At 55.9% G+C, this 21,903-nt stretch overlaps 7 protein-coding genes across 7 annotated transcripts; 4 read left to right on the top strand and 3 right to left on the bottom strand.

Annotated features, from left to right (window-relative positions):
* Positions 1–1,045: 1,045 nt before the first annotated feature.
* Positions 1,046–2,917, top strand: CkaCkLH20_04533 (flavin-binding monooxygenase-like protein; the record flags this gene model as incomplete). The annotated part of the gene is made up of 3 exons (XM_038887252.1): positions 1,046–1,079; positions 1,134–1,739; positions 1,788–2,917. 3 exons carry the CDS (start codon positions 1,046–1,048, stop codon positions 2,915–2,917), a joined length of 1,770 nt encoding a protein of 589 aa, XP_038747418.1.
* A 213-nt stretch (positions 2,918–3,130) lies between these two features.
* Positions 3,131–4,131, bottom strand: CkaCkLH20_04532 (uncharacterized protein; the record flags this gene model as incomplete). The annotated part of the gene is made up of 2 exons (XM_038887251.1): positions 3,131–3,776; positions 3,833–4,131. The coding sequence occupies 2 exons, from the start codon at positions 4,129–4,131 to the stop codon at positions 3,131–3,133; spliced, it is 945 nt and encodes a 314-aa protein (XP_038747417.1).
* Positions 4,132–4,982: 851 nt separating this feature from the next.
* Positions 4,983–5,939, top strand: CkaCkLH20_04531 (at hook domain-containing protein family protein; the record flags this gene model as incomplete). The annotated part of the gene is made up of 1 exon (XM_038887250.1): positions 4,983–5,939. The coding sequence occupies one exon, from the start codon at positions 4,983–4,985 to the stop codon at positions 5,937–5,939; it is 957 nt and encodes a 318-aa protein (XP_038747416.1).
* Positions 5,940–6,570: 631 nt separating this feature from the next.
* CkaCkLH20_04530 (uncharacterized protein) lies at positions 6,571–7,497 on the top strand (the record flags this gene model as incomplete). Its single annotated transcript, XM_038887249.1, has 1 exon — positions 6,571–7,497. One exon carries the CDS (start codon positions 6,571–6,573, stop codon positions 7,495–7,497), a length of 927 nt encoding a protein of 308 aa, XP_038747415.1.
* Positions 7,498–8,534: 1,037 nt separating this feature from the next.
* On the bottom strand, positions 8,535–13,197 carry CkaCkLH20_04529 (gpi-anchored cell surface glycoprotein; the record flags this gene model as incomplete). The annotated part of the gene is made up of 4 exons (XM_038887248.1): positions 8,535–8,578; positions 8,632–12,567; positions 12,676–12,875; positions 13,124–13,197. The coding sequence occupies 4 exons, from the start codon at positions 13,195–13,197 to the stop codon at positions 8,535–8,537; spliced, it is 4,254 nt and encodes a 1,417-aa protein (XP_038747414.1).
* A 4,311-nt stretch (positions 13,198–17,508) lies between these two features.
* Positions 17,509–20,292, bottom strand: CkaCkLH20_04528 (transmembrane GTPase fzo1; the record flags this gene model as incomplete). The annotated part of the gene is made up of 2 exons (XM_038887247.1): positions 17,509–17,870; positions 17,928–20,292. 2 exons carry the CDS (start codon positions 20,290–20,292, stop codon positions 17,509–17,511), a joined length of 2,727 nt encoding a protein of 908 aa, XP_038747413.1.
* Positions 20,293–20,829: 537 nt separating this feature from the next.
* CkaCkLH20_04527 (Snf7 family protein) lies at positions 20,830–21,773 on the top strand (the record flags this gene model as incomplete). Its single annotated transcript, XM_038887246.1, has 5 exons — positions 20,830–20,871; positions 20,926–21,140; positions 21,197–21,257; positions 21,317–21,574; positions 21,633–21,773. 5 exons carry the CDS (start codon positions 20,830–20,832, stop codon positions 21,771–21,773), a joined length of 717 nt encoding a protein of 238 aa, XP_038747412.1.
* Between the last annotated feature and the right edge of the window lie 130 nt (positions 21,774–21,903).

Below are 21,903 nucleotides of genomic sequence, written 5' to 3'. Positions count from 1 at the left end.
GGTCACCAAGGTTCCATTCGCACAGACAGATTGTCTGCTTTGCGCGATTTCAGCCAGATCGTTTGGCCTGTGATCTGATCAAGGGAGACTCCGTTTAAGGGATTCTTCAGTTGTCGTTGAAATGGAGCTCCCCTTTCACCGAAGTCCTCTTTCCTTTCTGGGAGTAGCGTATCACAGGGATCAAGGGTTGCAGTGCGCGTCTTGCTGAAGAATTCCCCCAGAAACACAACGGCTTTTGCTTGGCTTTTGAGCTTTTCAAAAATTCTATTCCACGACTACATGTCGTTCAGCGGAAAATTTCAGCCACGGCGACTCTCCCATATTTCCCCGTCGTTCGATATTGACATTTCTGGCAGATATCTTGATGATGGGGACTTCAGCACTCTCGAGGGAATACCGTCAAGGCTCACGAGTCAAAGACCCTGCAGTCCCACAAGTCGTCCGCGGGTCTCGATCTCTTCTCCGGGGAACGAATCCGGTCATGATCGAAGCCTGGCCCAAAGCCCAGCTGGAGACCTCTCGGGCACCACTTCCAGAGGAGCTCCGATTTCAGCTTCACCATGCCAGGGTCTCTCTCGCATGAGCTCCACGAAGGAAGTCGTCAATGATGATCCTTTTCCACGTTCTTCGGCAGGCAGTCTGGATTCGGAGGGCTGGAGCTGTCCTCAATGTGGATACGACAAGGGGCTGAACATGCCCAACGACTGGCGAATCATGGTTCCATTCTCGAGGTCGAGCGTCGCAGTCTCCAAAGTAGGCTGCACCAACACCAGATGAACTGAGACCCAGAGGACCCTTCGTTCCGATGGTCCACATCTTCGGCGTCAACCCCGAGTCGGCGAGGTCTACGTGACGAGACACTCTCTACGTCTGTTCAACTCTTCTCGCCGAGTTATTTCCAGTCTCTTATCCTGCGGCAACTTCCCAATCTCCCTTTCTGTCGTCAACTTTGCCCCTTTGGTCAAGCTCAAGCTGGAACTTTGGTGCCGAAACGCAGGATCAACTCAGTCACAGTCGCACACGTCTCATAGACCCATCCGTCGCAATGGAGACGCTTGACTTTGCCGCTATTGGAGCCGGTATGTATTCACATCTCCCAAGTTGTCAAATTTGAAACTGAATTTGCTGGACAGGCTGGTACGGTCTGGCTGCGGCCAAGACTCACCATCAGCTTCACCCGAACAACAAGCTGGCCGTCTTCGACCAGTCGCCGACGGCCGGTGGCGTGTGGGCCGAGCACCGGCTGTACCCGGGTCTCAAGAGCAACAACATGCTCGGCACCTACGAGTACCCCGATTTCAAGATGGACCCGGAGACCTTCGGCATCCTTCCGGGACAACACATTCCCGGGAAGGTTCTTCACAACTACCTCACCAAGTACGCTCAGCACTTTGGTATTTACGATAAGATCCGTTTCCAGCACAAGATTCTGTCAGCGGAGCACCAGGAGACTGGTGGCTGGGTTCTGAATATTCGAAATGAAAAGGACGGAAGAGAATCCCAGGTCTTCACCAAAAAGCTGGTCGTTGCGACTGGTTTGACCTCGCAAGCCTTCTTGCCCGATTTCGAGGGTCAAGATACTTTCGGCGCGCCAATCTTCCACGGAAAGGACTTCCTCCAAAATGCCGGTACTCTCGAGACCACTAAGCGCGTTACTGTGTTTGGCGGCACCAAATCCGCCTGGGATCTCGTATATGCGTATGCTACCAAAGGCATCGCCGTCAACTGGGTAATCAGAGGTACGTAAACCCTGCGACTCTCCTCGACACCATACTAAGCCTCTCCAGAATCCGGCCACGGTCCCGTGTGGATGGCACCGCCATACGTGACACCCCTCAAGAAATGGCTCGAGAAGCTCGTCCACACCCGAGCGTTGACTTGGTTCAGCCCTTGCGCCTGGGGTACAGCCGACGGCTACACCAAGACGCGAAACTTCTACCACGGCACCGCCATCGGCCGCGGCATCGTCAACAACTTCTGGAGCGTCCTCGGCAACGACGTCATCACCCTCAACAAGTACGACTCCCACCCGGAGCTCAAAAAGCTCAAGCCCTGGTGCGAGGCCAAGCACGTCGCGTCCAGTCTCTCCATCCTCAACTACGAGACCGACTTCTTCGATCTCATCCGCGACGGCATCGTCTCCGTCCACATCGCCGACATCGTCAAGCTCTCTCCCAAGGCCGTCCACCTCTCCAACGGCCTCGCGCTGGAGTCAGACGCCCTCTGCTGCGCGACTGGATGGAAGCAGTTCCAGCCCATCAAGTTCCTCCCCGCCGGTATCGAAAAGGACCTCGGAATCCCCCACGCCCCGGGGCCGGACAGCTTCCCGTCCGCGGAGACGATCGAGAAGGTCGACAAGGAGATCTTCAGCAAGTGGCCCGCCCTCCGGGACCAGCCGCAGAAGAACAAGAAGCTCACCCCACTAGTGCAGAACGGCGGCGTCTCGACCAAGGAGGCCGTCAACCCCTTCACGCCGCTGACGCCCTACGCCCTGTACCGCTTCGTGGCGCCGCCCTCGCAGAAGTTCCTCGAGCACCGCGACGTCGCCTTCGCCGGCGTGCTCATGCACATCACCGCCGCCATCATCGCAAACACCCAGGCGCTCTGGATCGACGCCTTCTTCCACGACAAGCTCCCGGCCGTCCGCGAGGCCAAGTCCGACCCCAAGGCCATGGAGAAGCTGCGGTACGAGACGGCGCTGCACAACCGGTTCTGCAAGTGGAGGTATCCGGCCGGCCACGGAGACATGTTCCCCGACTTTGTGTTTGACGCCATTCCGTACGTCGATGAACTGGTCGGTGACTTGGGCTTGAACATCTACAGAAAGAACGGCATGGTCGCCGAGGCGTCGGACCCGTACGGCCCCGAGGATTACAAGACTCTGGCCGAAGAGTGGGCGGCAAAGTCTGCCGCATGAGCTGGGAATAATTTTAGCTGTTGATTTGTTTTCCGATCTCATAGCATCTAGGGGCGTATCTATTGTTTATGTCGGAAGAAAATACCACTTGTTTGGCGCTGCAATCCCGTCCTCAAAAAGAATCGGAGCTGAACATCAACTTTCCCAGCCGTGATCGTGAGACATTCATCATCCTATCGCTTGTCGTAGACATCCAAAGCACGATCAATAAGCTCAGTAGGTGTTGCCAAGGGGTGTCGCACCCCAATCACCCTCAAACCGCTGCCATCCACCATATTCGGGCTCGCTGCCCATGAACAGCGAATGCACAACCATATCGTAGTACCCGTCTCTCGGGGTCCTCCCACCGCAAACATTGCCTCCCATCGCCACGTTCAACAGGATCGTCATATCCCTCATCGGTCTCGTGCCCTCCGGGATCTCCGCCTTCATGATCGGCCTGCCATCGATATACCAAATCATCCGTCCCTGCCCGGGCTGACCACCGGGCTGGACCCATGCGAGGTCGTACCTCACGGGCCGGTACTGCATATCGTGGATCTTGGTCCCCAAAACCCGATGCTTCTGCGGCTCGTGGTGCTGGCCCCAGTGAAGACACGAGTGGTTCTCGCAGTCGCCGTTCCAGGTCTCGGCGATGTCGACCTCTCCATCCGTAGGCCACGCGAAGGGTTCCTGCGGGAGAAGCCAGAAGGCGGGCCAGATGCCCTCGGCGCACGGGGATAGGATCACCGCCGTCAGGACGCCCTGGTCCCGCGCCAGCGTCTGTCTGCTCACCAGACGGGCAGAGGTGTATTTCTGCTCGTGGCTGGGAGCGGAGCAGTTTGCGATGGCCCGGAGCACGAGCTTACCATCCGTTGTGCTGTTCGTGCGCGTTAATGGACATTTCCTCTCATATCTCGATGAGCCCGGACTTACTGGAAGGCATTCTGCTGCTCGGCGGTGTAGTGCTCCAATTCCTGGTTACCCCAACCATCGGGCCCGTTACCAATCTTAGCGTCCCATTCTTGAGAGACGGGCACGTCAGGTCGGAACTGAGGCTGCCAGTAAACGTGTCCCGGCTGCTGCTGCTGTGGCAGCGGCGGTGGCACCGGTGGTGCGTATTGTTGCTGGCCCGGCTGCTGTTGCTGCTGCTGTTGTTGGTTCTGAGCCCCGGGCTCCGAAATCAAGTTTTCGAACTCATTCTTGAGACGTTTCAAGTGATCCTTCCAGGCCATGATGTCGACGATTGAGTGATTCAGCGAATGTCGTTGAGATGCGCAGCCCAAATCCTGCAAGTAAGGAGAAATTTTCCGTGTACATGAAGAGAGGGGTGTTGAGCGCGGCGAAGCCGACAACCGACTTGGTGTGACGTCACCTGACTACGTGGGTCGTGGCTGAGCTGAATCGCCAAGCAGAACATTGGTGTTTGTTCAATTACTTGACTCACGATGGAAAATCACAGTAAAAAGAAAATTGAAGCGACGCTCTGCTCGTTTCGTGGAAAACCTCAAGCAATCGTGGCCGTGAAATCTGCTTGGTAGGTGCGGTCCTGACAATCAGCTGCAACGGCGTTCTTGGCACCTCAGACGCCGAGACGAGCAGGCCAAAAAGTCGCCCACCGGCCATAGAGAGAAGGACTCAACCGTCCGTGCTGGATCGAAGGCGCATCAATGGTGGAAGGCATCTTGGGAGGCAATTCGAAACTGACGTCGATGAAGCGCATTCAGCGAAGGTGTAACCTCGTCACGAGGGCGAACGATGAGAGTAAGTGTTGGTAAATTGGGATACTGTGGAAGGGCGCTCGCAATTGCTTAGAGTCAAGTCTCGGCCTAGCTTCTTTTGATATGTTGGTCGTTCATCGAGTTGTGTGAAATTCGAGGCTCTGCAAGTACCGTTCCAGTTCACTTACATATCCTCCAATGATTAGGCAGCAGTCTGATCCTGCCGCCACACTCTTAAACCAACAACACCCCTCATCTCCAGGGGTTCAGACACTGCAGCCACACTCTGTCTTCATATTTACTATTTCGCAGAAAAGACTTGCGTATATACGGCTAGCTCATCTCTGGTCTCTCGTAATATCATCATGGTGCAGATTCCTGAAGCAGTCGTGGTCTCTCCTCGGCGGACGAGACAGAGAGCCAAGCTTGCAGCAGCAGCATCAACAGCAGACAATAGCTCAGACTTGACCCTACGACTATCAACATCAACACCGGCAAGCAACTCCATACCCAAGGAGAACGGCATTCGCGTCCTGCCAGAAATCCTCATCGCAAGCCTTAAACTCAAAGACCTCCGGAAAAGAGACCTCCAACTCCTCTTAAAGAAACGCCGCCTCCTCCAAGCCCACCCAGTAGCTATCCCAAAAGACATCCACACCAAAGGCCTCACTCCCTCCATCATGGCCACCCTCGTCTTCGCCCAAGAGGAAGCAGGCACGGCAGTCTGCATCTCCCCAACCGGCCTCCTCCTCACCTGCTCCCACTGCATAGCCGAGACACCCTCCGAGTTTGACCAGACCCGGAGCCACTGGCTCCTCTTCGCCTCGGGACAAGTAGTCGAAGCGGTGCCCCTAGCATGGGACGCAGTACGAGACCTCGCCCTCTTGAAAATCGTAGCCGCGCAGCAACAATCCCCATCCTCCTCCAACATCTCCACAACAGCATTCCCCTTCATCACACCCGCGACCTCCCCGCCACCCATCGGATCCCGCCTCATCTGCGTCGGGCACCCGGGCAGCGAGGACCTCGAGGCCGCGGAGCCGGGCGTCGAGACCGGGTACGACGTACTGCACCTCAGCACCGGGACGTTCAGGGGCTGCGCAGAGGGCCAGGACGCGCAGGATAACTCGGAGATCGGGGCGCTGATGCACACGTGTTGGACGTACTGGGGGCACTCTGGGGCGCCGTTGATCGAGAGGAAGAACGGTGGGTTGGTCGGATTACACTCCTCGTGGGACGATGAGACGGGGATGAGGCGGGGTGTTGCGCTGGAGGCTATTCGGGGATTTTTGGAGGAGAATAAACAGCATCGGGATGGATAGTAACTAAATCTCCTTAAAGGCCAATAAGAAATTTGGTTTCCTTCAGAATCTTCTCCATTCGATTCTTAAGCTCGAGTTGTGGTCCGAGACTGTCATTGGTCCAAATCTCAACCTCGATCTTCCAAAGGAAGGAGCAAAGGGGAAGAGACGCTCTTGCCTTGGACGGGATACCAACTATTTCTTTCCACCCACCCACCCTCCTTCTTCTCTCTCTTTCTCATCAACAACTCACCCACAGATTTTCTAGCGCAAAGAAGAGGAGAAAATCTCATCCTTATACACAAATATTGTGCGCGCCTCACCTCTCTTCACACCATCACGCGCCTTCACATCACCAACAGCGCCCAGCGCATAAGGTATATATATCCCAACTGTCACACTTCTTGTTTGCAAGAACTTTCATCTCACCTTATACCAGGAGAAAGAGAATAAATACTGAGACATCTGCACATAAAAAAAAGAGAAAACAGCAGTTTTCATCACAGAGCGCGCTCTTCACCACGCACACCATCAGCTGAAGAAACCTCAAAGACGACCTGGTATGTCCCCAAAGCCATCATCGACAGATCACACGACTAACTTCCCCAGGAATCCCACGCGCCCAAGAGAAAGAAAAACACCAGCCAATGCAATGACAGACGCAACCACCAATAACCCCCCCAAGCTCGTCACCCGCACATCCTGGATCCTACAATGGGCCTTTTCCAGCGAAAGCCCCTCAATACGCTTCTTCAAGGGCTGCGCCATCGGCATGGTTCTCGGCCTCTTCGTCAGCACCCTCTGCCTATGCTATGTACCCTGCTTCCACTATCAGTACAGCAGGTCCGGCGATGGCGTCTGGGAGTTCTGGATGCCCGGCACGGGCTGGCGCTTCACGCTCCACCCCCCCGGCGCGTACGTCCGCTGGGTCCGGTGCTGGGTCCGGCGCCGGCTGAGGCTCTTCTTCATGGGCCGCGAGGAGAGGACACTCCGCGACGAGGAGGCCGGGGGCATCGAGCTCCGGGACCAGGGCCGTCGGGAGGAGCAGACGCTGCCGGAGCCCACACTCCCACAGTTCAGTGGCTCATACATGTTCTCGGCCGCGGGCGCTTCGAATCCTGATGCCCAGCAAGGTTATGGGAACCACGAGCGGCAGCAGCGCGTGCGTGACGAGTTCCGCATGGAGCGCGAGAATATCCAGCGTGCGGTGGCGGAGGAGAGGCGGAGGAGCGAGATTCAGCAGGCCGACGCTGCTGCCCTCGCGCAGGACGAGCAGAGTGCCACTACCACGCCTCAGCAAGACGTCACGACTCCCCAGCAGCAGCAGCCCCATGCTCCCGAGTCGGTCCAGACCACCGCTCCCCAGCAACTCGAGAACTCTCCCGCTGATCAGACCAGCAACAACACCGCGCGCCAGACCGCGCCCGCGCCCGCAGCCCCTTCCGTGATGGGTCCGTACCAGAGATACAACCCGCTCGACCCGATGCGCCCCATCAACCTGACCAACGACGACATCGAGCGCGAGAGGCTGCAGAAGGACCGACGATGGTGGCGTTCGATGTGGACCTTCATGGATTGAAGAGGGCGATTTCTCTCACTATCCCCCGAAGCCCAAAAAAAAAAAAACATGTTGGGATTAGGTACAGACGGCAGGCAGATGCGTTCTTTTGAAAGTCCGGACGGAAGGGAGGAAGGGAAGGAACGGATGGATACGTAAATCAAACGGGATGGATTGATGATGGGACGATATCGAAGGGACGGAGGCCAGGTCTGGATGAAGGATCAAATTAACTAGCTCGATACCGGAATTCGAATTTGCTCACCTCATGATATTATGCGGTCCTGTCCTTGAGAGGCATCAGTCAAGTCACGACGACAGGATGAGTGGGATTCAAGTCAGATATCAGCATCTCATTCAGGCCAACCCCTCCTCGAAGACCAGGCTATTCCTAGTCCCAGCCTCCTAGACGGTAACGGGGGTTTATGTGGTATGTACATCCAGAATTCTCCAACACAGGCGGTGTTCGGGTTTTGACGACGCGCCGCCTCAAGAAAAAAAAAAGCGAGATCTCCAACATCTTCGTCCCCTCCCCGTTCTCTGGGTCTCCTTTTCAATGCTTTCTCAAGAAAACAGTATCTGAACGGAAGCTGGGTTGTTCTCATGGATAGGCATTTCCAATCAAAGCCACGGCCCCGAAGTTCCCCTTCTCTCTCTCTCTCTCTCCAACCTGAACAGTCCCCTTTCGGGGTGGTATCATTTCCTGACTGAAACGAAGTGCAATGAAAAAGCGATAATAAAAAGAAGAAACGCAAGTGCGTGTAGTAAGCGTCGGGCCATGCGACGTGCAATTAGTGCCCAGTAATCTAGGGAAGAGTTGGTGATGGGGGGTTGGAAGTCCAGCTGGACACCGTCTCAGGTGTTGGCTGGTGTGATGTGAAAAGCGACGAGGCGAGAGCAATGCAATCATGCTGGAGGCCGTCATGTGGACGCTTAGAAGATATGATGACAAAGAAAAACGGCGGGTTGCTTGGTGGCTGAGGTTGAGAATGGTAGTGTTTGGGTATAATAAAATGGATAGGCGAAGAATGTGATTTGGGTGAAGTAGCCGGTTTGGTTTACTGGCCGAACGAGGTGTGGCTCTGATGCGCGTCTTGGAGAACTGCAGAGGATGTTAGTTCACGATCATGTAAGAATATTTCAGCAGCGACCTACTGTGCAGAACATTCAACTGTCCGGCGCGATCTTCGCACGCAACTTGAAGGCCAGAGCCCTCGATGAAATCGAGAACCACGCTGTTGGGCAGCTCTTGCAGCTCGACGTCGGGAATGTAGGGAGTACGGAACTCGGAGAGGTGGTATCTCTTCACTCCGACACCAGTAGAAGGTCTGTCCTTGGAGGCGGTAACGGCAGAGCCAGCAACAGCGTTGAGGATCAAGAAGCCCTGAGAATCCAGGCACAGGCTGCGGCGCTTCCACAGGAGGTTGTCTGGGAATTGGACATTGACATCTCCCATGAATGCGTCAATGGTTGGCTGCTGGAGGCGAGTGACCTCCGCAGCTTCCTCCTCCTGCACCGTGGGTGAGATGGCGGTAGGGGTCATAGTCTTACTACGGCCCGCGCTGCTGAGAGAGGAAGAGAGACGGCGCATAAAGCGGCTGGCACGACCCTTCTTCTTGTCGCTGGTTGTCGACTTGCTGTCGTCACCAGAGGCACTGCCCTCGGTGTACATGGAGGGTGACAGAGCACCGTTGGCGGCGTTCTCCTTGCTGATGGAGGAGCGACGGCTGCTGATGGACAGACGACGCGTGAAGCCTCCCGAGTTATGGGTCGAGGGGGGTCTCGAAGGAGACTTGGTGGGAGACATGGGTGGCAGGGGAGCCGTCAGCACCTCAACGGACGGCGAGGTGATGGACTTGCGACGGTCCTTGATGAAATCCTTCATGATGCTGAGGGAAGAACGCCGAGCGGGCTCCTCGACATCGGGCTGGATGTCGATGGTTTGCGAGCGACGCTTCTCCTTGGACAACCTCCTCTCCTGTATCGTCTCCTTGGAAACCTCCACCTTGGCTAGATTGGCCGGTGGCATGGGAGCTTCGGCCCTCTGATGATCGACCACCAACGGCGACTCCTTAAGTTCAAGCCGGCCGAACTCAGAAGGATCCTTAGGCGGCTCTGGGGCCTTGCCAACCTGGCTGGGGTCGCGGATGATGCGCGCGGTAACAGAGATGGACTCGGGCCGGCCCCTGGGAGGCTGGGCGCCAGGCATTTCGAACATGGACAATCTGTTGGCCATAGATCCCGACCTGCCACGGTTTGCCTTGGTACTCTCAGGCGAAGAGTCCTTGCCATCATCCAAGACTTGTGAAGGAGATGGGCTGGGTACTCGAAGAGAGTTGGTCCGCTCCATGACCGACGGAGACCGGGAAGGAGGATCCCTGACGCTGCCCCGCTTGACGGCGAAGAATGCTGAAGATGGCCTGGGTCCCTTCATACTGCCCATGGTGCTGAGGTTCGACTCGGGGGTCTCAACGACGCCGGGTGCGTTGGCAGAGAGCTTTTCCAAAGCCTTGATACGCTGGGAGATGCTGGATCCAATCTTGCCAGGCTGCTTGGGAGCCAGGTTCTGGTTCTGCTGCTGCGTGATCTTGTGCAAGAAGGCGGCGCCAGATGAGATGGACCTCCGGTTCTGATCTTGTGCCGCCACGTCCGCAGGCGTGAGGAGGTTGCCGCGGATGGGGTTCGAGATGGTGCGTACAACTCCACGTGAAGTGGGCCTGCTGATGGGCTCCTTCGGCGGGCTGGGGAAGACAGGGGTAATGGGTGACTTGGAGACAGTGACATGCTGGGCCTGCTGGACGGTGGCTGAGTCCAGCTCGTTCATCAGCTCTTCATCATCGAGGATACTAGGATCGGTCTTCTTCTCAGGCACGTCGAGGTCAGTGCGGATTGGCTCGACGAGTGTCTTTCGCTTGGAACGCTCCGAGTCGGCAGATTGAGCGTCAACTTCAGCTTCTTCCTCAGCGGGGGCGGGCAGAGACTCTTTCGGTGCGTCCTCGAGGGGAGCGGCAGCGGGTGTCTCGCTTGCAGCCGCTCTGAGATCCTGTGTTGAGAACTTGGACCTGGGAACCTTCCATCCCGCGGATTGAGGGGATGTGGGTGAGGTCGGGGAGATCGGTGTCTCTTCTGCAGGTGCCGGTGCAGCAACCGGAGCCTCCTCTTGCTTTACCTCCTCCTCCTCCTCCTTTGGCGACTGCAAGGGCAAGGCAACAGGTGGCTTCTCCTGTGTTGGGCTCGTAGAGAATTTGGAAATGGGCAAGCTTATCGGGGACTTGGGCTCGTCTTCCTTGACCTCAGCCTGAGTCTCAGGCTGGGCTTCGGCATTCTCCAAAACCGCCTCCTCGGGTGACTGTTCTTCAACCTTGGCAACATCGATAGGCTGCTCGACAATGGGGGCATCTTGTTTCTCGGACTCGATCGTTTCGACCTGCTCGGCAGGGGTCTCTTCGTTCTCGGTAGGCATTGGCTCTGACTCCGGCTCCTTTACCGCAGGAGCTTCGATCTCGGTAGGAATTTGTTGTTCGGGCTCCTTAACTTCAGGAACCTCAATCTCGGCGGGAGTTGGTTGATCTGGCTCCTTTACCTCGGGAACTTCGACCTCGGTGGGAATCGCTTGCTCTGGCTCCTTTGCTTCAGGGGCTTCGGTCTCCGTCTGGGGAGCTGGCACAGCTTCTTCGACGGCAGCCACCTCTGGCTCAGTGACCGGCTCAACCGGCTTCGGTGTTTCGTCCGTCGCAGCTTCTGCATCAACTGTGTCGGGTTGAGGCTCGTGGAGTTCCTCATCCGTCTCCTTCACCGTCTCGTCAGTAGCCTCAGAAAGAGACGAGGCCTTGGTCGAGTGGTCAGGCTCGGAGGAAGCAATGATGGGCGAGGCAGGGTGCGAGTCGCTCTGGGTGATTTCAGAGGCCACGTCGGTGTGAACAGAAGCAGAGGACGCGTCGACAGCGAAGCCGGAGTCCGCCTTGGAAATTGAGAGTCGTCTCTCCCCCTCGCCCTCACCGTCGTCCACCTCGGTAGCAAGGGTCTGCTCGGTTATCTCCTCAACGATGGGTTCGGTGGGCTGGGCCTTTTCCGAAGTGACAATCTCGTCTTTCGAGACAGCTTCGACGTCACCGTCGACCACAGCAACAGCAACAGAAGCCGGGGGCTGAATGCTCATTTTCTTCTTTTTCTCCCTCAGTTGCATCGCCTTCATCAGACGCGCCTTTTCGGGCGTCATAGTCTGCTTAGCAGCAGTGGTGGTGGTGAGGGACGGCATGGCTGATTTAACTGAGGCGCCCGAGCTCGTGGTGGGTCGTACTCCTGGTCCAGAGCTCGTGTGTGGCCGGACGAGTTCGTCAAGCTGGGAAATGGGGTCCCCGTTGTCGGGTAGGGGTATTGCAGTGGCGGCCAGGGAGATTTCGGTTGTTTCGTCGATGTGGGTTGCTTCGGAAGGATCCAGAGTATTTTCCTTGGACTTTCCCTTTTTGGCGCCCTTGGAGAACAGCTTGAAGCCGGACGGTAATTGCGAAATTGGTCGAAAAGCGGCCCCCACAGCAGCGGTGCGCGGGTGTCCGCCGACGTCGAGCGATGGTCGCGGTGCAAGCTTGACTCTTGGTTTTCCGTAGGTATAAGACGCCGACGAATAAATCTCCGGCCGCGAAGACTGCGATGACATGCGGCGGCCTTCGTCGACCGATTTTGACGGGGATGGCGGTCTGGCGCCGATGAATTCCGGAGGTTCCAGGGATTCCGAAAACTTGCTCTCCTCGGACAGATTTGCTAGGTCGGTGTTCAACTTCACTGGCGGATCCGCGGCGACTGGTGATTTTGGGGGCTCGACGGAGTCTTCTCCGGCGGTTTCTGGCAAACCGTCGCCGACAGATCTTCTCTTGCTCGCTCTCTGTTCTTCCTCTTCTTCTTCCGCAATTTCCATCAACCGTCTCCGTCGGAGTGAGCTTGTCGAGGACGAGGTAGAGCCGGATTGGGCATGCAAAGAGCAGGCGGCGGACAGCTTGGTATCTTTGAGCTCCTTGGCCGCGGCAATCGAGAAGGTGGTATTATACGGGGTGAAGCGCTCGCAGACGGCGTTGAAGTGAACGGTTACACGCGCTACAAGACGTTGAAGAGACCGAGTCAGCTTAATCTCTCTCTGGAATGGGGGGGCAGCGATCAAAACAATGCGCCGCGCCGCCGTTCAGTGACCGAGACAAAACCCACCTTGAACCAGTCGAGAGCAATCTTCAGGAAGATATTTAATGATCACGTTCCGGCGACGGTACCTCAGGAAGCCGAATAAGGGCGAGCGTTCCTCATTTTCGTCCTCGTACTGGGCGATGTTGTTCCGGATTTCCACGATGCCTCCATTCCCGCGACCTAGAAGTTCGACGTCATCGCGACTCGCATACTTGAGGAGAAACCTATGTTGGCGCACGAAGTTTAGCCTACGCAGAACTACACTTGCGCGCGCGCGACAATGATGCAGAGGAGAGACACGGGATTACGGGTATCCTTGGGGAGAGGCAACGTCGGCGCATATGCGCGCGTAGTGAACGTTGCGCGTTGCGCCGAGTCGAGGCATACTCAACTCATGCGGACGCAGACGGTCTACGGCGCCGGTGGAGAAGAAAACACTGGGCATTTGAAGGGAGGGAGGGGATCATCATACCATCCTCCAGGTTCCGCGACGGCGGAATCGTGGGCCTCCTTGACCTTGGGGTCGTCCAGGCCATTGAGCGACATGCTCCCTTTCGTCGGCTTGCCGGCCTACGGGTACGGTGCTGGACTGGGCGGAAGTTCGAATCGGGGAATTTCGTTCGCGGTCGCCGGCGTGGGCGTGGGCGATGATGAGCTCCGCGGCCGAGAGGGGAGCTGGGCGAGGCTGGATCTGGTGACCCTGGGGTTCGGAGTGCGCAACGCAGGGCGAGTTCAGGGTGTGGATTCGGGATTCTGGATTCTGCTGGGGAAGAACAAAAAAGTGGTTCGGAAGGGGGTCGTCGTCGTCGCTTAGCAAATGCAGACCAGACCGTTGGCGGTTGCGATTTTCAGGGGTAAGGCTGAGAAAGGCGAGGGCGAGGGCGACTTTGTGTGCGGCGGCGGCAATGGCGGCGACATGTAGAACAGGCCAAGGGGCATGGACGAGCCGCACATGGGCACAACTGTCTCTGCTGTCTGAATTCTCGTGGGAGTCCTTCTCTGGCGACCTGAAGAGAGGAGGGGTTGAGAAGGGAGATTTGGTGGTTTAATCGGGAAGGGCGAGGGGGGTTCCGGTTCCCGATGTTGCGTCGCAGTGGCCTGGTTTCTGGTTTGGGCCTGAACTCGAAGAGGCTGGTCGTGTCTGTCAATGCCGGCCGGGCCTGGGTCTGACTCTGGCTCCCGTGTCGAGGGGTGTGAGCGAAGAGGGCGAGGGCGGTTGACGCGCGGGATGTGATGGGCCTTGCGAATGGCACGCAGGGTTGGACTGGACTGCGGTGTGTGGACGTATGCAGTACGAATAGACGTGGACGGAATGGGAGGGAGGGAATAAGACGTCGTCTGAATACCAATGTCTATCCTTCCAACTATCCAATGAATGAATAGTGAAAGGGATAAGACAGGTACGAATAGATCGACTCGTAGTGTAAAGTAAGGTAATTAGAGCTCCAATGACAGACAGGGCTGCGACAGGAGTCCGAGAAAGCACTAAGGAAGCAAAGAGTAAAGAAGAAATTGGGTCCGTCTACGACTAAAACTAGGTAGGTAAGGTACTCATCAAAAGAGACAGCCAACAAGGGACCAAGGAGAAGGGGAGAATAAAAAAAAATTAAGAGAGACGGGAATGAGATAAGGTAATTATGCCAAGGATGTCTAGTCCGTCAGACACCGGCGGGATGGGATGAATGGATGAGTGAGTGTGTGTATAGTAAGGTACCAAGGAAAAGAGAAGAAGCCCAATAGCAATGGACGGAGCGCAGAGGTGACAGCGGAAAAGAGAGAGAGACGGTGGTGGGAAAAAAAAGAAAAAAAAAAAAAGGGAAGAGCTGTCTGAAGTTTGACAGAGCTAAGCTGAGTTGAGTTGAGGTAGCAGCGACGACGGGTTGGTTCCATTGGATTGGTGAAGGAAGTCGCTTCTCCTCTGTCGAATACCCACCGTCGCTAACCATTGCATTGTCCACTGTCCACTGTCAACAGTCCAGTAAAAGCTATCGCCAATTGGCGAATGTCACTCTCCAACTTCATCTCCGCCCGTCAAATCCCCCCTGGAACGACTCCCTTTTCGGGGGATAGAAGGGGGGCGGCGGCATTCGTTAGCAGTCGCATTTAGGAGAGAAAAAGGCGAGAGAGACACAGACAAGGGTGGGCATGATGGAGGGTCACCATTGGCTTCGACGGATTCCTGGGGGTCCAGTGAACGGACCACCCTCCATGAAAGCACAGACACTCCTTCCTTGGGCCAGACTTCCCTTCCCGTCCTGCACTGCAAATCGTCGTGGCCTCTCTCATCCAAGAATGCAATCAAAACCAACCGATGAACGAAGCCGTTTCTTAGCTCCGAAATACGTAAAACAAAACATCCCCTTTCTTGCATACCTTCCCGTCTCATCTGCCCCCTTTTTCCCCGTTGGAATAACGCCACCGTTCCCGCTAACGAAAGCCCATATTACGTAGTCACAAAGGACTTCTCTCGGTAGAAACTCCGTTTACTCGTCTCAAGATTCAACAGTAATCTGTACGCTACGGAATACAAAGACAGCGACAACACAACAAGACGGGAACAACCTGGCAGAGCCCGGGGCGCATGAAACGTCCCATCCTGCTTGCCCGGAATCCCGGCGTCTTGTCCCAGTGGCTGCCCTCTTACTACGTGGACGCTAGGTTTGCTGCCCCCATCGCTGATGAATTATTAGAAGAAAGGCCTTAATGAAACCGCTTCGAGATGCGACATGCGACGAATGGGTTTCGCTGAATCATCTTCCAAGCATGCACGCGAGCCCAGAATTGCCAAATCTCCTCTCTCGATTACATGACTCTCCGTGAGCTGAGACTGAGGTGACGACGACATAAAAGAACATAAATCTGACTCTCCTTACTAAGATGACAAGGAGAATCCGTCCAGGCAAACAGAAAGACTATCGTTGATTCGTACAGAAATAGAACACCTGCAGGAGGATTGGCAGAGTTCATCCCAGCGCAGCGGCATCGAAATGATTCCACCCCCGCCCGCCGGCCTCGCCCCGTCGTGTTGGGAACCACTGCACGCATGGCGACATGATCGACCCTTATTTTACCATTACACTTTCACCCCTCCGAAACTCCCTCTCCCTAATAGTCTGCTTGACACTTGACATTGGTCGTGTGTCGTTGACGTCTCCATGACAGAAAGCCACCACGAAGAACAGTCATCTTTCATCTGTCAGACACGTAAAGCTATCGACGCCTTCAGAACATAACCCTGCGTCTGGACTTGTCTGTGTCTTGGAATCTTCTGCCCACAGTCATCTAGAATAAAATCCCGCCCGCCGCGCTTTGACGTCCCCTCTCCTGACTTCCTGCCAACACGAAATCAAAATCGAGCCCACTGATCGGCCGGGGACTAGAATGAACCAATTCATCCCCTCCGAGATAAAAATGATGGTAATAATAAATTATAAAGCTGCTCCCAGCTCCAGCTCCAGCCTGTCTCCAGCTGCTCCACAGCCCAGAAACCGGTAGGCGGTATCGCGTGTCTCGAACAATGTCTTGGATGCCGAACAATTGTTCCACACAAACAAAGGGAGCGACATCCGTAATAATGTCCATTCATACCTAGTAATTATGGCTTTCTGGAAACCACATCATACCTAGTAACATCTCTAAAAGAATCCGGATAATCAGGGGTTTCTGGAAACTATCTGCTGACAACCTGTTTCCGACTGACGCTGCTTCGGAGCCTATTCATCCCAATAAACCAAAGCCTGAGTCTTGAGAGGTTGGAAACCGAAAAGCTCAGATAGAGAGTACCTGCAGCTCGCATCATGCATGCATACAGAACCCAATAGAACGGTCTCATCGCGTCCCTCCATGCAGCAATTAGTACAGACAAAATACAAGAAAACACAAACCTCCTTTTTTTCACTCGGGGATGGGAGGTCAAAGCGGCCACCTCCAATTCTCTGTTGCCGACGGAAGAGCTTGCCGCCACCTCGAAGTCTTGCGCCCTGACTAGACTACCACACACGACCTTATTCATACACACACACACACACTTTCTCTCTCTCTTTCTCTACATGGAACCGACCACAAGCATAAAACCTTGAGAGAATATCGATTACGTGCATAACACCCGAAACCTAGCATGTGTTCATCTAAAATTCTCCCCCAACGCTCCGTCGGCATCATCTAGAACACACAATCTAAGAAACCCCCCATGAAAAATCCGGGTCTTTAATGCCTGAAGTCCAGGAACGAGGAAAGACAAATGACGATCTCGAGAGAGAGGGAGGGGCCGGGCACCCGCGCTATCCAGGCTCCGGTCCTTGGTCCGTCCGTCCATCCAGGGCCAATGCCCGGCCGGGTACGTAAGCTGCATCTCCCCAACCGAGAGATTAGAGAGCTCGGGCCTGGGCTGGGCAGTCTTTTTCGTTCTCGGGACTGTCAATGTCATCCTGAGCTTCGGACGTTTGGTAAACTTGAACGGGTTGTCGGCCTCGAGGGCCGAACCAGATGGCTGGGACGCATGCAGCACCGTCAGGGCCCGGTCTGAAATGCTGCGGCGAGAGCTGATGAGCGGAAGAAATCTACGCACAAATTTGATCGAGTAGTCAACGATGATGGGAGGGTTAAGGGTATTTTTTCTCAAGTCTCTACGTGTTTTGATATCCCTCTCGTGTTTCTACTCTCCAGCACACCGGTCCCATCAAAAGAAAAGGGAGAATAAACTCAGGTATAGGTAGACGCGTACAAGACCCCGTGTAAGGGGGTCGATTGAGGGGAGCCCAGTTCAACAACCACCGAAAATATGAACGCCGTTCCATGCTGTCGTTAGGTTTCGATCCAGAAAGGGAGCGAGTGAGGTGAGCCGGTCGTTATCGGATTTCAATGAAGGCCGGCCGCCACCGCTCCCGGGGGAGGAGCCTCGAGGTCGACGCTGTCAACAACGGACCTCTGCTGCGCGCTGTTGCGGACGAGGTTGCCAAAGTACTTGAGCGCCACCTCGCTTTCCTGCTTAACCTTGAGCGTCTCCTCGCGACGCTGGCTGAGGTCCTTGACGGACTGCTCGAGACCGACGCGGAGGTTGTCCGCTGGGATGGAGAGAACCTTGCGGACCGACGAGGAGATGCGCGTCGAGTTGCCGTGGACGTAGTCGATGGCCTCCAACTGAGCGGCAATCTTGGCCGACAGGCGGTGCGGGAGGGAGTTGGGGATCTGGTTGAGAATGTAGGCTGCGGCCGCGAAGGCTATGGTTTCGTTAGTTATCTGCGTCTTTCATGTCTGGAAGAGAGATGTAAGCTTACCTGCTGCGACGATGCCCGGAATGATGAGCCGGCGCAAGTTGTCGTTGCCTAGAATCTTGGCTGCACTCAACGCATGGTCAAGCCATCCGCTACCTCCGATCATACGAGGGACCAAAGCTCCGGCAACGGTGAGCGCCATACCGGTTCCTGCGACCTTCTCTTGCTTCTGGATGATGGTGTTCCAGTCGACGAAATCCCAGAACTCCGTGGGAATGTCGACACGGCGGGCCATCGAATCCTTCTTCTTCTTGAACATAACGTCGGGGCGGAAAGTCAAGTTCTGGTAGTCATTACCCAAGTGAAGGATACCAAGTTGCTTGATAGCGTTGACGCCGCCGACAGTCTTCGACTTGGCGTGCTCCTCGCAGTGGGCGACGGAGTCCAGGATGTAGGACATCATGGCCTCCTTGAGCTCCTCCGCGTAGTCGAAGGCGCTGAAGATTCCGCGGTACGGTACACCGTGGTTGTTGTCTCCAGCATGTTCGATAGCAGAGTTGAGCGTCAGCCTTGTGTAGTCATAGACCTCCTTGCAGGTATCCTCGGTGATCTTGTTGACATCATCGCTGACTTGGGCCCTCGCCCTCCTGCTAGACTCGAGCTGGGGCTCAATCTCCCTGAGCTCCTTGGTGACACGATCAAGCTCAGACTGGGCCACCTCTGTGTTGACATTGGCCAGCTCGTTGACGTCCTTGAGGATGTTCAACAGATAGTGCTTGGCCGGCGCCAACTTCGACCTGGCACGCTTCTCCAAGACGAATCTGCGCAGAGATTGCTCGAGGTTCTCGAAGTCACGAATCTTCTCCTTATCCTTGCCCTTGCCCTTGGGGTCATTTCCAGGGTCGTCGCCGCCACCGCCTCCGCTTGAGCTACCACTTCCGCCGCCGGAGGGTCCACCAGGGGGCGCGGGAGCGGTAGGAACAGCATTACTCGAGACGAAATGAACCAGCTCTGAGGATTCTTTGTGCGTTCTCGGGCTAAGTCCATGGACTTGGTCCAGAATCATCTTCTGGCATCTGTTCTTGTCTCTGATGTTGTCGTAACCGTTCACCACGATAAACAGGTAGGCCTTCTCAGCGGCAGCGGCCCAGATGAACTCCTTGGCAGTCATGGTAAAGTGGTTGGCGGCAGAAACAACAAACACGACGACGTCGATCTCCTCCTGTCGCGCAAACACGGCCGTCGTCTTCGTAGTGTCGGAGTTCAAACCCGGGGCGTCGATAAGGGCAATGTCCACCACGCCGTTGTTGAGCAGAGACTCGTCAATAGTTCGGACATCCTTAACGTAAACCTTGCACTGGGTGTACTTGTCGTTATCAATTACGATGTCTTCCAACTGTGACAGCTTGTAAACGTCGTATGTGCTTTCGTTCAGTCGGTCGTAGGTCGCGTCCTTATGCACGGCGTGTACCTCCTCCAGGCCTCCGTTCTCCCTGGCGTCCAAAACCTCGCAAAAGATGGCGGTGCATGGCTGCTGGTCCTCTGGCAGGATCTTCCTTCTCAAAAGGGCGTTGCAGAATGTTGATTTTCCAGCGTTCAGGTCACCCGTCACCAAAACCTTGCTCGAGGTGTCTTCGATTCGTTCGCGTAAGTTGAGGAGGTGTCGAATGCTGGAGCTGATCTTGCCATCTAGGAGTGATGCGATGGAGCCTCTCTCCAGCGAGTGGACGAGCTCCGCCTGGTGAAGAGAGCCCAGCTTCAGATCCAGCTTCAGAACGGAGAAGTCTTGAGCGATTTGGGGCGTGACAAGGCGGGGTTCCTCTGCGGGGCGTCTTTCCTGGGCCCTGCTCGACTCGGCACTTTCGATCGAGGTCAGAGATCGTCGGATCTGGGGAGGAGACGTCGGAGATGTCGGAACAGAGGATGCGGAGGGATGAACGTCGCCGACGGTCGAATACGCGTGGCCCATGCCAGGTCGAGAGGATACGGCAGCCTCGGCCTCCCGCACCGAGGGGTAATGTGCGGGCCAGGAGACATTCATCTTCTGCAGGTCCTTCAGCAGCTCGATAACCTGGTTGATCGAGCGGCCCAGCTTCACTCTGTGGGAGTTGTACCACAGCTGGTGAATAGCACCGGCCTGAGACTTGCGGTCAGCCTCGGAGAGGTGCCCATTGGCAGAAGTGGGAATGTGGCGGTCAGCGGCGGAAGCCAGAGCCTCGCCGTTCGCGATGCTGCCTCCATATCCCGAATCGTTGTCGAGAAGTTCCTGGAGGTGCGCGGCGTGTACGGAGGTAGAGCCGGAGCCGACAGTCATGTAGTGCGGTCTGCTCGATGACGAACCCGACTGGGGTGGCGTGTTGGAATCATCTCGGTCGAGCTCTTGGTCCATCGGGGCCTTGCCCTTCTTGGAGAAATAATCTTGACTCATTTTCGATCGGTCGAGGGCGGAAGTATCATGGTCGAGGACCGGGTATCTCGTAGGTAGGGGTGTAAAAGTTCAGGTTTGAAAGTGGCGGGCGAAGTCTTGGAATAGTCGCGTATGTTTTTTCAGGGAAGCTCGTCAATTACGCAGAATTCCCAGCGCATGATTTTGGGCGGAGCGGCAAATTTCCCACCACCCGTTGGTCGCAGCGAGTCGCCCATTGGCTCAGCGAGAACCACTCGGAAAAGGCCGCCGCCGAGGTAGGTATTGGGTGTTATCTAATCAGGTCAGGTCACTGACGGGAGGCGGGCACCTGGCTGGGCTGGGCGCCTGTCACAGCGTAATCCCGCCGCTCCAGTGTTACGCCGTGCCAAGCTGTTGTACGTACTTCCATTCACTTGACTTCTTGTCGTTGTGAGTACGGATACCTGCTAGGCAACCCGAATATCAATCAACCTCCCCGACGACACATCCTCCCAGACAGACGCCCGACCTCGTCATCGTCGCTGCGATTGACCTCCAGGTCCACCTTCGACACAATCACTGCCCGCCTGGCTTCGACGATCCCCGACTTTCACGATGAATGTACGCCGTGCGCCTCTTCCCCGCTGCGGATCAACTGCTAATATCGCGACGTAGATTTTGGAGTACATGTTTGGCAAGCGCATGACGCCTGCGGAGCGTCTGCGCAAGAACCAGCGCATGCTGGACAAGGCGATTCGCGAGCTGGACCAGATTCGTGTGAAGCTTGAGAAGCAGGAGAAGCAGTTGATCACGCAGATCAAGCAAAGTGCCCAGAAGGGACAGATGGGCGCTTGCAAGATTCAGGCCAAGGATTTGGTTCGAACACGAAGGTTAGCAGCGCATCTTCGATTCGGTAACGGTCGACGCTGACTGATGCCCTCGACAGATACATTGAGAAGTTTTACGGAATGCGCAGTCAGTTGCAGAAGATCTCGCTCAGGCTGCAGGTACGGTGCCCCCGATAACGCTTTTCAGATGCAGACGACTAACGAGCGCTTCGCAACAGACCTATCGTACCAATGAGCAGATGATGCAGGCCATGAAGGGCGCCACGGTCGCCCTCGGCAGCATGAACCGATCGATGAACCTCCCCGCCCTCCAGCGCATCGCCATGGAATTCGAGCGCGAGAACGACATTATGGATCAGCGACAGGAAATGATGGACGACGTCATGGACGATGCCATGGATGTCGGTGCTGAGGAAGAGGGCGAGGAGGTTGTCGAGCAAGTTCTGGAAGAGATCGGAGTCGACTTGACATCAGCGGTAAGCAGGAGTGCCGACTTCGGGACGGACTATCGCAGGCTAACAGCGGGTCATGCAGCTCGGAGAAACGCCGTCTGGGATGCAGACTGCGGCGGTACCGGAAAGCAGAATTGCTCAAGCAGTCGGCGGCGGTGGAGGCGGAGGTGCGGATCCGGGCGACGACGACCTCCAGGCCCGTCTCGACAGTCTCAGGCGGTAGCCGTGGTAACACTCGACGACAACAACGCAGTCACGATGTTTTGTGGGCGGCAACGACGACGGATGATGGGGAATCCTGGGCAGCAAGCTTGTTTTGTCACATACGGTACGGAGTCCCTAGGATAGGGGGA

The sequence above is a fragment of the Colletotrichum karsti genome, assembly GCF_011947395.1.
Source record: "Colletotrichum karsti strain CkLH20 chromosome Unknown Scaffold12, whole genome shotgun sequence".
Classification (NCBI taxonomy): Eukaryota; Fungi; Ascomycota; class Sordariomycetes; order Glomerellales; family Glomerellaceae; genus Colletotrichum; species Colletotrichum karsti.
Note: the sequence above shows the minus strand (reverse complement) of the source record. Positions and strands in the feature narration are given on the sequence as shown.